Genomic DNA, 16,453 nt, shown 5'->3' with positions numbered 1-16,453 from the left:
AGAGGAATGGAGCGGCAGAGAGTGGAGTCATCAGCAAAGAGATAGAGAGGATTTTCCAGAGAGTCGGAGAGATCATTGATAAAGACCAGAAAAAGCACAGGGCCCAGAACACTGCCTTGGGGAACTCCAGCCTGAACAGGAAGGGGAGATGAGAGAAATCCATTCAGGGCCACAAGTTGTCTACGATCAGAGAGGAAGTCCGCAAGCCATGCATGGAGATTTCCATGGATACCATAGGAGGAGAGTTTGGTGAGCAGAGCTGGGTGCCAGACCGTATCGAAGGCACGTGATATGTCAAGGGAGACGGCTCTGATTTCCTGTTTGGCATTGAGGACCTCCATCCATTGTTGAGACAGCAGAAACAGCATGTCCAGAGTAGAATGACCTGGTCTGAATCCAAATTGATGATCGGAGATCAAGCCATTGGAGAAGAGGAAGGATTTGATATCCGATGCAATGATGGATTCCATGACTTTGCTGATAATTGGGAGCAAGCAGGCTGATTGGTCTGTAGTTGCAAGGATCTGTTTTTGCACCTTTTGGTGTAAAGCAGTAATGTTTGCTGATTTCCAGGATGCTGGCAGATGACCTTGAGCAAAAGAGAGGGTGAAAAGAACAGAGAGAGGGTGAGATAGAGCGGCAGAGCAGGATTTTAGGACCCGTGGGCTGATGCCGTCTGGTACAGTTGCAGAATCAGAGTCGAGGTTTGACAAAAACTCCACCACCTTGTCAGGAGAGAAGGACACAGAGTCCAGGAACAGTTGAGTTCGACTGGGTAAGGTGGGAACAGAGGGAGATGGGTTTGGGACACAATATTTTGAGGCAAACACAGAGTTGAGGCATTCGGCTTTGTCACGTGCGGTGTCAACTGTGGAGCCATTTGAGGTAAGGGAGGGGATGGAGGGGGAACAAACACCAGAAACGGATTTGACCAGACGCCACCAGGATTTGGAGGAAGGAGACAGGTTTGAGAGTTCATTCTTGAGTGTGGAGAGATCGTGCTTCCTGGCACTCCTGAGGGTAGACACACACTTGTTCCGAGCTTGGTGGAAGGAACTGAGATTGCCTTCAGTTGGATTTGCCTTCCAAGAGGCAAAGGCAAGTTGTTTCATGGCAACTGCCTCACCACAAGCTTCAGTGTACCATGGACGGGAGGAAGGGTAAGACAACTGAAGACGAGATGGGATAAATCTGTGCATGAGAGAGAGCAGTTTGCTTTGGAAGAATTCCCAGGAAGAATTGATGTCAGAGGCAGTAGAGATGGGAGTCCAGTCCAGATTATTGATGGCTGCTTGCAGCCCGTGCCAGTCGGCCTGAGTGAAACGCCAGACTCGTCGACGCTGAGGAGGCTCTCTGAGAATGGCCAGACTTTAACAAGCACATGATCAGAAGAACCGATTGGGGCAGAAGAAGAGCAGCAGACATTAGCAGGGAAGTTTGTCATAATCAAGTCTAGAAGAGAAGATACACCATTGGCTGAGATCTGGGTCGGGAAATTGACAGATTGTGTCAATCCCAGTGAGTCGCAGAAGTCCTTTGCTGAGGTGCCATGGCTGGTGAGAGATGAACCCACAACCAGCCAGCTGGCATGATGACAGTTGAAGTCGCCACACATGAGGAAGAGAGAGTTGGGATGAGTGGATAGAAGTTGGTCCATGTTGTCAGACAGTGAAATGTAAATGGAGTCATCAATGTTTGGAGGACGGTACAGAACACATATGAACAAAAGGTGGGAGCAGAGAGGAAGCCATAGCCAGAGGTACTCCTGGGGGTGAGGTGGAGAGAGGGCAGTGCAAGGAGAGTGAGGAAGAGAGTTTTTGATAAAGATAGCCACCCCACCACCAGGACGAGGCTCAGGTCTATCATACCGGAGGAGGGAGTAACCAGGAAGGGATATTAAGGAATCAGAGACATCTTGAAGGAGGAAAGTTTCTGTTAAGCAGATCAAGTCTGGATTGTCAGAAGCAACCTGTATGGAGAGATCAGTCAGGTTTGAGCGAAGGCCCCAGATGTTTGAGGTCCATACCGTTAATGAAGAGAGAGGGGGAGCATCGGGTACAGGACAGGGGCGGGGAGAGGTAGGGTAAGATGAAGGATGAGAGGGGGAGGTAGGGAGAGCAGTTGATGATGTGTCAGAGATTACAGAAGAGTTACAAGAAAGGGAAGGATGAGGACAATGAAAGGTTTGATGGTGAAGGGATGAGGCACAGTGAGGGGTTGTTTGAGGGGGGGCAGAGGAAAGTAGAAGGGGAGGAGGCAGCTTTGAGGAGGAGGAGGGGGGAGGGAGAATTGGAGAGGAATGGTATGGGAGGAGATTTGAATGGGAGTGGTTGGGGGGGGAGTTTTGAAGGGGAGGAGTGAGGGGGGAGTTTAGGAGGGGAGGGGCAAGGGGGGAGTTTAGGAGGGGAGGGGCAAAGGGGGAGTTTAGGAGTGTAGGGGCAAGGGGGGATTTGGAGGGGAGGGGCAAGGGGGGAGTTCAGGAGGGGAAGGGCAAGGGGGGAGTTTAGGAGTGGAGGGGCAAGTGGGGAGTTTAGGAGTGGATGGGCAAGGGGGGAGTTTATGAGTGTAGGCTGTAGGGGCAAGGGGGGGATTTGGAGGGGAGGGGCAAGAAGGGAGTTTAGAAAGTGGATGATTAATGAAAGACGAACATTGATAACAAATTGGGTTTATTGTGATTTTCAAGTCAGCAATCCGATTAAGAACGATGGAGGAGGGATGGAATGAATGTGAATTTAGAGCATGCAGTGATTTAGAGGTGTAAGGGATTGAATTTATTTTTTTTGAAGTGGAATGAGTTGGAGAGAAAATTGAAAGAAGCCTTTTAAATATGAAGAAAAACAGCGTGTTGTAATATACCACTGAATAAAACACTGAAGGGGAAAGTTTAAACATATTTAAATAATATTTAAACAGAACCGTGAACAATCTTAAATGCACAAAATTCCAATGGGGGGAGGGCCAAGAGGGACCACCATGAGTCACGTGAACAGGGCAAAAGGTGGATGGCAAGGAGATAATGGGGGCAGGGCGAACAGCACACCTGGACAGAAGTACAGGATGAGACAACAGCACATGTGGAGAAAGGAAAATAAATGTTTTTGGTTATTTATTTATTTTCTGGGTTTTTTTTTTTTGGGGGGGTGGGGATTTAAAACGTCAGACAAAGAGTATTATGTTCGGGGTAGAAGGGAAAAATCTAAGAACCAAGCAAAACACGAAGTAGGGGACTTAAGTTAACAAACACCGATGGGGGTACAAGGCCGCACACGAGGAGCAGAACACGATTAATTACGGTATTTGCCAGACGGTATTTAAAACGTTAGACAAGTGGTCGATGTTCGGGGAAGTTAGGGGGAGAAGAGAAAATCTAAGAAATAAGCAATACAGCGAAGGAAAGAACTTAAATTCACAAAACACCGATGGGGGGAGGGAAGCCGAGAGAAACCAGGCCGCGCACACGGGGGGAACAGAAAACGATTAAATTATACAAAAGTTTGCATGAATTGCAAATCAACACCAACTGGAAAACACACTGCAGCACATGCACAATAAAAAACGAGTAGAAATTGATGAAGACACGAATGGAAAAAATACTTTAACTTTGCTGCCGTACAGAGGTTGAAGTCGCTTCCTTGTTCGAGGGACCGGAAACGATAGTTAAATAAATTAGTCAATTGGCTAATAGAATACCAACGTTTCATCCGAATCTGTAACTACAATTTTTTTATGATTTAAGTGATTAATCGAATAATTAAATAATTAATCGATTAATTGATTAATCAATAAATCAAAAATAGCCTTTACAGCCAAATGACTTGGTCATTGTCATGTCCAAATATCAGCTTCCTAACTCAAAAGGTGCCTGAGATATTGCCCAGAGGAGAAAGGAAAGAAATAGGTACTTAATTAACTGATTATAATTAAATAACTAATCAATTAATTGATTAATCAAAAAACAAAAAATACGTTTTTGCCAAAGCACTTGCTCACTATTGTGCCGAAATTTCAGCTTCCTAGGTCAAAGGATGGCTGAGATATCACCCGGACAAACAAACAAGAAAACAAACAAGTACAGATACATTCAAAGTACACTGCCCCTATGCTAAATAATTAAATATCCACCAGCGCGGCATTGCCGGTCGCCTAAGGTGCCCGGCAATACCGCAGTGCGGCTCATAGAGACTGTATTGGGAGGGAGAGGTGTACAATAATTGATAAATTAATTGCATAATTAAAATCAATGAAAGATTATCATAAAATATTTTCTTCATCAATTGGCTAATAGCATAACTAAACCACTCATGCTTCATCTGAAGATGTATCTTTTAGAAATTTAATCAAATAAGTCATTAATAAAAAATTTAATAATTAATGTATTAATCAATAAATTAATTCATCGATTGATTGATTAATCAATAAATCAAAAATATCCTTTTTAGCCACATCACTTTGTCACTGTCGTGTCCAAATATTAACTTCTTTGCTCAAAAGGTGCCTGAGATATTGCCCAGATGAGAAAGAAAATAAATAAATGACAAATAATTCAAATAAATAAATAATAATCATAAAAAAATTAAATAGATAATCAATTGGCTAATAGAATACATAAACCACCACCATTTCATCCGAATCTGTAACTATAAAAAAAATTAATTAATTAAGTCATTAATTGAATAATTAAATAATTAATCGATTAATTGATGAATCAATAAATCAAAAATAGTATTTACAGCCAAATCACTTGATCATTGTCATGTCCAAATATCAGCTTCCTAGCTCAAATGATGACTGAGATATCGCCCGGACAAACAAACAAGAAATAAAACAAGAAACAAGAAAACAAACAAACAACCAGAGTGAAAACTGAGTACTCCCTTTAAGCGTGCGTCATTGCCGTGCCCCCTTCGGTGCGCGGCAATGACGTCATGCAGCGCCTGGAGATGGCATAGGAAAGGAGCGGTGTACAATATGGAGAGACAGAGACAAAAATAAGTACAGATACATTCAAAGGACACCGCCTCCATGCCAAATATTTAAATATCCTACAGCGCGACATTGCCGGGGCGCCTCCGGTGCCCGGCAATACCGCCGTGCAGCTCATGGAGACTGTATTTGGAGGGAGAGGTACACACTAATTGATTAATTAATTGCATAATTAAAATCAATAAAAGGCTGTCATAAAATATTTTCTTAATCAATTGGCTAATAGCATAACTAAACCACTCGTGCTTCATCCAAAGATGTAACTTTTAGAAATTTAATTAAATAAGTCATTAATTTAAAAAAATCAAATAATTAATTTATCAATCAATGAATAATTAATCGATTAATTGATTAATCAATAAATCAAAAATACCGTTTACAGACAAATCACTTGGTCATTGTCCTGTCCAAATATCAGCTTGCTAGTTCAAAAGGTGCCTGAGATATTGGCCAGATGAGAAAGAAAATAAATAAATGATTATTAATGAAAATAAATAAATAATAATGGTTTTTAAAAAACATTAATCAATTGCCTAATAGAACACATAAACCACCACCATTTCATCCGAATCTGTTACTTAAAAGGATTTTTTTTTTAGTCATTAATCAAATAATTAAATAATTAATCTATTAATTGATTAATTGATTAATTGATTAATCAATAAATCAAAAACAGCCTTGACAGCCAAATCACTGGTCATTGTCCTGTCCAAATATCAGCTTCCTAGCTCAAAAGGTGCCTGAGATAATGGCCAGAAGAGAAAGGAAATCTATAAGTACTTAATTAATCACTAATAATTAAATAACTAATCAATTAATTGATTAATCAATAAATCAAAAATATATTTTACAGCCAAATCACTTGGTCATTGGCATGCCCAAATATCAGCTTCCTAACTCAAAAGGTGACTGAGATAATGGGCAGAAGAGAAAGGAAATGTATAAGTACTTAATTAATCGCTAATAATTAAACAACTCATCAATTAATTGATTAATCATAAAAATAATAATACTGTTTTTGACAAAGTACTTGCTCACTATTGTGCCGAAATTTCAGCTTCCTACCTCAAAGGATGGCTGAGATATTGCCCGGACAAACAAACAAACAAGAAAACTAGAAAGAAAACAAACAAACAAACAAACAACCAGAGTGAAAACTGAGTACTCCCTTTCGGCGTGCGTCATTGCCGAGCCCCCTTCGGTGCCCGGCAATGACGATTTGCAATGCCTGGAGATGGCATAGGAAAGGTGCGGTGTACAATATGCAGTTCGCAGCAGAAGAAAGTAAATGTGGCTATTTGGCCCAACATGGCTGTGCTGCATACCTTCTGTCCCACACCTACATACTGTACTTATCAAGAACTTAACCTCACAATATCTAAATAACAATTTTGTACACCGCTCTTTTCCTATTCCATCACCAGGTGGTGCATGACATCATGATACAATGAAGCGCGCTGAAAGGTAGTACTTAGTTTTCACTCTGGTTTATTTCTTGTTTGTTTGTTTGTTTGTTTTCTTGCTTAATTGTTTGTTTGTTTGTCCGGGTGATATCTCAGCCATCCTTTGAGCTAGGAAGCTGGAATTTCGGTACAATAGTGAGAACTTGCTTTGGCAAAAACGATATTTTTTGTTTTTTGATTAATTGATTAGTTGATTAATTACTTAATTATTATCTATTGATTAATCACTTATTTATTTCCTTTCTCATTGGGGTATTATCTCAGGCACCTTTTGAGTTAGGAAGCTGATATTTGGACATGACAATGACCAAGTGATTTGGCTGTAAAGGGCTGTTAAGTTAATTTTTTTAATTTGTGAAGGGCGCCAGAGGCTCCCCGGCAATGCCGCGCGCTGGAGGATATATATTTATTTGGCATGGGGGCGGTGTACCTTGAATGTGTCTGTACTTGTTTATTCTTTATTTTGTAATCTTTGACTTCTGGAGGATCTTTCCATCCACTGCATGAAAGGGAAAGGCAAGATGAGACCTCATTGTATTTTTACATTAACTTAACCACAGGGACGTTTCGAGACAAAATATGGGGATTTGACCCTGGGATTCTAGAATCTTGAACAATTAATTAATGCCAAAAGGCAAACTTTTTCATTAACTTACCTGCCCCATTTAATTCCTACACAGACAGTTTCACTCAGGGTGCCACCACGCAATGACCTGCTCTTTTCAGTAGAAAAATATTGTTACGTTCATGGTCTAAATGCAAACGGGACATCTGGCCCCACTGCAAAGACTCTAGATGCAGCACCCCCGACAAGCACTGCACCAAGAGGGAAAGGGTTCAATTGTAATTACTTTACAAAGGAACGAATGAGAACATTACAGCGTACAGCACTCTCTCGGCCTATCGCACTCATTCGGCCTGCAGCGCCGTACAACACTCAGTCTCCAGAACTCACTCAGTCTGCAGCGCCCACTCCCTCGGTATACAGCACTCACTCAGCTTGCATGTAGTACAGCACTCCCTCGGTATACTGCAGTCACTCGGCCTGCAGCAGTACAGCACTCAATCAGCCTATAGCACTCCCTCTGTCTACAGCGCTACCTTGGCCGACTGCACTTCTTCAGCCAACTGCAGTAGAGTTTTGCTCACTATTGTGCCGAAACTGCAACTGCAGTTTTTTTGGTATAATACAGAACAAATCCATTATTTGTTTTATGTGTCAGCTCTTACCCGAGCCTCGACTTTGTATACAAAAATATATATAAAAAAGAAAAAAGAAAAATACAGTAAAACACTCCCTTGCTCTTCAACCCATCAGCATACAGCACTCCATCAGTATGAAACACTCCCATGGTCCACAGCGCTCGTCGGCCAAAAGCACTCGATGTTCCGTGGAGAACTCCCATCCAAGTACTACAACAATAGCCACCAGGATCAATGCTTCACTTCCAAGATCTGGCAAGACCGGCTACATTTGAACTCTTAACATTTGGGCGTGCATCATTCATCGAGGAATTAATCACTGATTCATCATAAAACATCTTAAAACTCCTCATAAAACACAATGCCATTTGTACAGCATCATTGCTTTCATACTCCGCTTACAATGTAGAGGATACAGGCCATGTGTGAGGATACCCAAGTCAATTTATGAGGATACAGGTCATATGGGGGTATGAAGGATAATTTATGAGTCTACAGGTAATATGAGGGGACAAAGTCAAACTATGACTCGACAGGTCATATGGGGGGTATAAAAGTCAGTTCATGAGTCTACAGCAAATATCGGGGGGATGCAACAGTCAAATTATGAGTCCACAGATCATATGGGGGATATAATTGTCATTTTATGAGCCAACATGTAATATGAGTGTACAAAAGTCAAATTATGAGTCTACAGATCATATGGGGGATATAATTGTCATTTTATGAGCCAACATGTAATATGAGTGTACAAAAGTCAAATTATGAGTCTACAGATCATATGGGGGATATAATTGTCATCTTATGAGCCAACATGTAATATGAGTGCACAAAAGTCAAATTATGACTCGACAGGTAATGTGAGAGTACCAAAGTCAATTTATGAGCCGACAAGTCATACGGGGGTATAAAAGTCAATTAAAGAGTCTACAGGTAATATGAGGGTACAAAAGTCAAATTATGATTCTACAGGTAATGTGAGAGTACCAAAGTCAATTTATAAGCCTACACGTCATACGGGGGTATAAAAGTCAAGTAAGGAGTCTACAGGTAATATACGGGTACAAAAGTCAATTTATGAGTCTACAGGCCATTTATGGGTACCAAAGTCAATTTATGAGCCTACAGGTCATACGGGGGTACCAAAGTCAATTTATGAGTCCACAGGTCGTATGGGGGTAAAAAAAACAAAAAGCTGATTCCTGGGTGTACAGGTAATATGAGGATCAAAAAGTCCTTTTGTGAGGATACAGGTAATGTGAGAGTACCAAAGTTCATTTATGAGGATGCAGGTCATATGGGGGTATGAATGTTAATTTATGAGTCCACAGGTAATATGAGAGTACAAAAGTCAAACTATGACTCTTCAGGTCATATGGGGGGTATAAAAGTCAATTCATGAGTCAACAGCAAATATGGGGGTACAAAAGTCAAATTATGATTCTGCAGGTTATGTGAGAGTACCAAAGTCAATTTATGAGCCCACAAGTCATACCGGGGTATAAAAGTCAATTAATGAGTCTGCAGATCATATGGGGGATATAAAAGTCATTTTATGAGCCAACATGTAATATGAGTGTACAAAAGTCAATTTTATGACTCTAGAGGTAATGTGAGAGTACCAAAGTCAATATATGAGCCGACAAGTCATACGGGGGTATAAAAGTCAATTAATGAGTCCACAGGTAATATTGGGGTACAAAAGTCAAATTATGATTCTACAGGTAATGTGAGAGTACCAAAGTCAATTTATGAGCCAACAAGTCATACGGGGGTATAAAAGTCAATTAGTGAGTCTCCAGGTAATATGAGGGTACAAAAGTCAAATTATGATTCTACAGGTAATGTGAGAGTACCAAAGTCAATTTACGAGCCTACACGTCATACGGTGGTATAAAAGTCAATTAAGGAGTCTACAGGTAATATAGGGGTAGAAAAGTCAATTTATGAGTCGACAGGTAATATGAGGGTACAAAAGTCAAATTATGATTCTACAGGTAATGTGAGAGTACCAAAGTCAATTTATGAGCCGACACCTTGTACGGGGGTATAAAAGTCAATGAAGGAGTCTACAGGTAACATAGGGGTAGAAAAGTCAATTTATGAGTCTACATGCCATTTAGGGGTACCAAAGTCAATTTATGAGCCTACAGGTCATACGGGGGTTAAAAGTCGATTTATGAGTCCACAGTTTGTATGGGGGTTAAAAAAACAAAAAGCTGATTCCTGGGTGTACAGATAATATGAGGATCAAAAAGTCCTTTTATGAGGATACAGGTAATGTGAGAGTACCAAAGTTAATTTATGAGGATACAGGTCATATGGGGGTATGAAGGTTAATTTATGAGTCTACAGGTAATATGAGAGTACAAAAGTCAAACTATGACTCTTCAGGTCATATGGGGGGTATAAAAGTCAATTCATGAGTCTACAGCAAATATGGGGGTACAAAAGTCAAATTATAATTCTACAGGTTATGTGAGAGTACCAAAGTCAATTTATGAGCCGACAAGTCATACGGGGGTATAAAAGTCAATTACTGAGTCTACAGGTAATATAGGGGTACAAAAGTCAAATTATGACTCTACAGGTAATGTGAGAGTACCAAAGTCAATTTATGAGCCGACAAGTCATACGGAGGTATACAAGTCAATTAATGAGTCTGCAGGTAATATGAGGGTACAAAAGTCAAATTATGATTCTACAGGTAATGTGAGAGTACCAAAGTCTATTTATGAGCCTACACGTCATACGGGGGTATAAAAGTCAATTAAGGAGTCTACAGGTAATATAGGGGTACAAAAGTCAATTTATGAGCCTACAGGTCATACGGGGGTATAAAGGTCGATTTTTGAGTCCACAGGTAATATAGGGGTACCATAGTCAATTTATGAGTCCACAGGTCGTATGGGGGTAAAAAAAACAAAAAGCTGATTCCTGGGCGCACAGGTAATATGAGGATCAAAAAGTCCTTTTGTGAGGATACAGGTAATGTGAGAGTACCAAAGTTAATTTATGAGGATACAGGTCATATGGGGGTATAAAAGTCAATAAATGAGTCCACATGGAATATGAGGGTACAAAAGTCAAATTATGAGTCTGCAGATCATATGGGGGATGTAAAAGTCATTTTATGAGCCAACATGTAATATGAGTGTACAAAAGTCAATTTTATGACTCTACAGGTAATGTGAGAGTACCAAAGTCAATTTATGAGCCGACAAGTCATACGGGGGTATAAAAGTCAATTAATGAGTCCACAGGTAATATAGGGGTACAAAAGTCAAATTATGATTCTACAGGTAATGTGAGAGTACCAAAGTCAATTTATGAGCCGACAAGTCATACGGGGGTATAAAAGTCAATTAATGAGTCCACAGGTAATATAGGGGTACAAAAGTCAAATTATGATTCTACAGGTAATGTGAGAGTACCAAAGTCAATTTATGAGCCAACAAGTCATACGGGGGTATTAAAGTCAATTAATGAGTCTACAGGTAATATGAGGGTACAAAAGTCAAATTATGATTCTACAGGTAATGGGAGAGTACCAAAGTCAATTTATGAGCCAACAAGTCATACGGGGGTATTAAAGTCAATTAATGAGTCTACAGGTAATATGAGGGTACAAAAGTCAAATTATGATTCTACAGGTAATGTGCGAGTACAAAAGTCAATTTATGAGCCTACACGTCATACGGTGGTATAAAAGTCAATGAAGGAGTCTACAGGTAATATAGGGGTAGAAAAGTCAATTTATGAGTCTACATGCCATTTAGGGGTACCAAAGTCAATTTATGAGCCTACAGGTCATACGGGGGTTAAAAAAGCTGATTCCTGGGTGTACAGGTAATATGAGGATCAAAAAGTCCTTTTGTGAGGATACAAGTAATGTGAGAGTACCAAAGTCAATTTATGAGTCGACAGGTAATATGAGGGTACAAAAGTCAAATTATGAGTCTACAGGTAATATGAGAGTACAAAAGTCAAACTATGACTCTACAGGTCATATGGGGGGTATAAAAGTCAATTCATGAGTCTACAGCAAATATGGGGGTACAAAAATCAAATTATGATTCTACAGGTAATGTGAGAGTACCAAAGTTAATTTATGAGCTGACAAGTCATACGGGGGTATAAAAGGCAATTACTGAGTCTACAGGTAATATAGGGGTACAAAAGTCAAATTATGACTCTACAGGTAATGTGAGAGTACCAAAGTCAATTTATGAGCCTACAGGTCATACAGGGGTATAAAAATCAATTAATGAGTCTACAGGTAATATCAGGGTACAAAAGTCAATTTATGACTCTGCAGGTAATGTGAGAGTACCAAAGTCAATTTATGAGCCTACAGATCATACAGGGGTATAAAAGTCAATTAATGAGTCTACAGGTAATATGAGGGTACAAAAGTCAATTTATGACTGCAGGTAATGTGAGAGTACCAAAGTCAATTTATGAGCCTACAGGTCATACGGGGGTGCCAAAGTCAATTTATGAGTCTACAGGTCGTATGGGATTAAAAAAAAAAACAGCGATTCCTGGGTGTACAGGTAGTATGAGGATCAAAAAGTCATTTTGTGAGGATACAGGTAATGTGACAGTACCAAAGTTAATTTATGAAGGTACAGGGCATATGAGGTTAATAAAGGCGGATAGGCCCTTATTCTTGAGCTTTGGGGTATCCACCACAGATCGAGAAACTTTTCAAGGGTTGAAACAGGCATGAACATAAATTGCCACTTCTGTTACAGGAAACTCGATTGAAGATGGCGGGAATGATAAATTTGTTCAGGGTGTCGGCGATAACTCACCTCCTCTTCGCAAAAGACACCGTGAGATCTTGGAAGTTCAGCAACAACTAACGCTGCCAGTGACAGGTGGGTCTTCCGTTTGAACGTCCATCCGGTGGACGGCGCACACATTGATGCCTCGCCCTGGATGTGAAACACCAGGATGGAGGTTTATAGCTGCGTTGGGATTCAAACCTGGGCTAGACAGCTCAGAGAGGAGTGTGAATACATATAGCCGATCCTACCAGTACCATGTGAATATACAGATGTTAATTACAGAGGTTACAGATACAGGTCATGTGAGGTTACCAGAGTAAACTTATGAGTGTACAGGTGTGATGTGCATGTTTGAGTTAATGGAGTAAATGATATGAATAGACATGAAAGGTGAGACAATGTGTCGTGTAAGTTTAGACAAGACAAAAAAAGAGAAGAAAGAAACAAAAAGAGGAGTAAAAAGAACAATGACTCGATGGAGGAGAGAAGCAGAATGAAAACGAAAACAAATGAATGTCATAAGAATAAGACCAAAGAAGGTCTAACACCATGAGGCATGCACGGAGCAGTTGTACATGTAGGTGTAGGAGGAGGAGGACGGCGAGGGGTGTGGAAGGAGAGGGGAGTAGAAGGATGAGGGGTGTTGGAGGATGAGGGGTGTGGAAGGAGAGGGGTGTAGGAGAAGAGGGGTGTAGGAGGCAAGGGGTGTAGGAGGATGAGGGGTGTAGGAGGAGAGGAGTGTAGGAGGAGAGGGGTGTAGAAGGAGAGGGGTGTAGGAGGATGAGGGGTGTAGGAGGATGAGGGGTGTAGAAGGAGAGGGGTGTCGGTGGATGAGGGGTGTAGGAGGAGAGGAGTGTAGGAGGATGAGGGGTGTAGAAGGAGAGGGGTGTAGGAGGATGAGGGGTGTAGACGGAGAGGTGTGTAAGTGGATGAGGGGTGTAGAAGGAGAGGAGTGCAGGAGGAGAGGGGTGTAGGAGGATGAGGGGTGTAGGAGGAGAGGGGTATAGAAGGAGAGGAGTGTAGGAGGATGAGGGGTGTTGAAGGAGAGGAGTGTAGGAGGAGAGGAGTGTAGGAGGATGAGGGGTGTAGGAGGAGAGGGGTGTAGGAGGAGAGGGGTGTAGAAGGAGAGGGGTGTAGGAGGATGAGGGGTGTAGAAGGAGAGGGGTGTAGGAAGAGAGGGGTGTATGAGGAGAGGGGTGTAGGAGGCGAGGGGTGTAGGAGGAGAGGGGTGTAGAAGGAGAGGAGTGTAGGAGGCGAGGGGTGTAGGAGGAGAGCGGTGCAGGAGGAGGAGGTGTAGATGCAGGTGTACATGTAGATATAGGTATAGGTGTAGCCTGCAAATGTAGGAGGAGGAGGAGGAATGTGCAGGAGGAGGAGGATGACAGTTGTGCGAGCGATTGGAAGAGTGATTGAATGACGAGTCACCTGCTGGAAGCGCTTTGCATGAAGTGTTGCCGAAAGGGCATCAGATGGTAGTTCATGGCGTCCAACAGCATCTTCTGACAAACGGGTTCGGTGCGCATGAAGTCCACGGACTGCACGTGCTCCACGAGCTCGGACGCGGGAATGAGCGCGAAGCGGAGGCGCCGCATCAGTTCGGGCGTGTGCACCAAGCGCTCCTCCCGGTCGTGTTCCAACCACATGACGGCCATCTGGAAGAGCGCGAGCTCCGAATCCACGGGAGGCGGGAGTCCGTCGAGCACGGCGCACACCCGGGAAAAGCTCAGGGCCAGAACGTCCTCGATCAGGTACCGGTTGGCGAGCTTGCGGGTCTCGTCGAGACCGTGAGCGGCCGCCAGGCGGTTCACCTGCTTGTAGTTCTGCACCGAGATCTGGTCGTTGAGAAACTGCGCGCACAGCTTGTTCACGGCGCTCATGTGCAGGTGTTTCGCCACCACCAGGACCTCCTCCACCGTGTCCATGCTGAGCGTGATGTTCGCCGTGTAGATGTACTCCAGCACGAGCGCCAACCCCCCCGGGGGACATCCCGGCAGGGTCAGGCTGCTGGCGGGCGCCACCTTGGGTGCGTCGGTGGGCGCCTCCCCGCCCGGGGAGCTCCGAGGGCTCGAGTGAGCGGCGTCGCGCCAGGGCGAGTCTCGGTCCGCCAGGCCGGTCTCGAAGAGAGCGCGGAAGTAGTGCGAGCAGGAGGCGAGGATCGCGCGGTGGCAGCGGAACTCGCGCTCCCCCACGTACAGGGTCACGTCGCACATGAACTGCCTCCGCCACAGCAGGTTCAGTCCGCTCAGCACGTTGTCGCTGTGCGTCGGGTCGAACGTGGACGTGCGCTCGGCCGCCTTGGACATTTCTTGAGCGGACACGCACGAGGTCACAAGAGCACACCGTCACATACTCGGTCTCGGGAGCGTCTGACCGCCCGCCGGAGTGCGCAGCGCGCGTGCTCGAGCGCGTTCCCACGGGCGCGCGCGCCCCCATTATTCTAGGACCACGCGCCGTGCGGTGCGTGCAGCGCGTGCAGGGCGGCGCTCATGCACTATACCTACACTGGTACGAACCCAGTAGACCCTGAACGCACCCCGTCCGTCTGCACGCCCTACCTGGGTACTAACGTCCGTCCGGGGTCCACGTTCGCAAAGAGCGCAGCACATGGTGACCTGGACACGTGAGAGACCCTCCTGGGGTCATGGCGTCCACGTCATCATGCCATCCCTATAGATCTAACGATGCAGCACGTTGTGTGCCAAGAGCCTGGAGGAGGCAAATTTTCATGGAATCGAACCAATAATATCGCGAACTACGCTCGGGAATCCACTTCGGGGGGTTTGGGACTAGCCCAGGTGAACGACCCCTGCAAGACCCCCCCGTCGTCGCGGTCGAAGCCCCTTTAAATATGAACGGCCTTAGAGCGCGGACTCGCAACGAACCTCTGAAAGTTTACGGGCACCGTGACCCGCAACGACTAGACCACTACCAAACACCGTCATAAATAAATAAAAACCCCGTGGGTCGAGTCACCTGGGTCGAGCAGGTTTGTGCGCTTTTTGAGCATTAAATGCGTTCTCGAGCGCCGTTCAAAAAGTTCTCGGAAAGAGATCCTAATAACATCCCAAGAAACACCGATTAGGAGTCCGACTTCCATCTACTCGTAAGTTGCGAAAACACCAACAAAAAAAAAAAGAACGTTCGCCCGACTCGGACCGTCGCGGTGCGAGCTACGGGTCTCGTCCCGGAGAAGCGATCGCGACCGTCCCTCGTGGTGTCGGGAAAGCGCACACGTGGTCCCCAAAGTTCCACATACTCACCCCCAAGATGATGGTCCACTCGGCCCGTCCGAAAATCCGAACCGAACCTTCGGGAGCCAAGAGGACACGAAGCCCCGAGGTCTCTCGCTCAGACGTCGAACGGCCGCGACGTTTGAGCGCAAAGTGAAGCGACGAAGGCTCCCGAGCTCATGGCCCCGGCTTTGTGCCTCCGACGGGCGCTTCCAGCCGGGAGAAGCGAAGGGTAGAAATGCGAGAGCAGCGGTGGAAGGTACGCATGACAAATTATGCTCGCAAGAAACAACACGTCATTATCCCTGGGCCAGGGAACGCACCGAGACGTGACAAGAGTAATGGGAAATGCACGGTCGGGGAGGCAAACGGTCTCGCGCCGTCGGCGGAGGGTGACGCGGCTGGAGCCTCGAGACGGCGGGAAATAATTACCCGAGGCTCCAGTAAAACTGTTGTGCGTGAAAAAGGGGAGCTGTGCGGAGAGACGTTGGCGGCCAAGGAAGACGCGCTCTCCTGGTGCCCCACGTTATATCTCCCGTCGAATTGACGGAAAGAGACGCCTCGAACAATTAGGCGCGTTTCCCGTCGGCAACTTTTTTTTGGGGGGGGGGGGGCGCGAAGCGCGTGCGCTTTTCGAGGGACGGAGATCGGGAGCGCCCGGTCACGTCCTGGATTGATGTCCGGATCGCTGGAGCGAGACGCCTCCGCAGCTGCAAAATAAAGGGCTTTGCGGGGAAAAAATTGCGCCGCCCTTTTTCCGCGCGTCTCCTGGCGCGACCGA

The 16,453-nt window shown here is 44.5% G+C and overlaps 1 protein-coding gene across 1 annotated transcript in view; it reads right to left on the bottom strand.

Annotated features, from left to right (window-relative positions):
* Positions 1-15,342, bottom strand: part of KLHL14 (kelch like family member 14) — an 81,729-nt gene extending 66,387 nt beyond the window's left edge. Inside the window, exon 1 of the mRNA XM_068134260.2 lies at positions 13,868-15,342. Coding sequence (XP_067990361.1) covers positions 13,868-14,745 — 878 coding nt within the window. The 5' untranslated portion in view covers positions 14,746-15,342. The remainder of the gene's footprint in view (positions 1-13,867) is intronic.
* Between the last annotated feature and the right edge of the window lie 1,111 nt (positions 15,343-16,453).

Source organism: Myxine glutinosa, chromosome 13 (assembly GCF_964187855.1).
Source record: "Myxine glutinosa chromosome 13, kmMyxGlut1.1, whole genome shotgun sequence".
Taxonomy (NCBI): Eukaryota; Metazoa; Chordata; class Myxini; order Myxiniformes; family Myxinidae; genus Myxine; species Myxine glutinosa.
The sequence above is the reverse complement of the archived record's forward strand: the minus strand, read 5'-3'. Positions and strand labels throughout refer to the sequence as shown.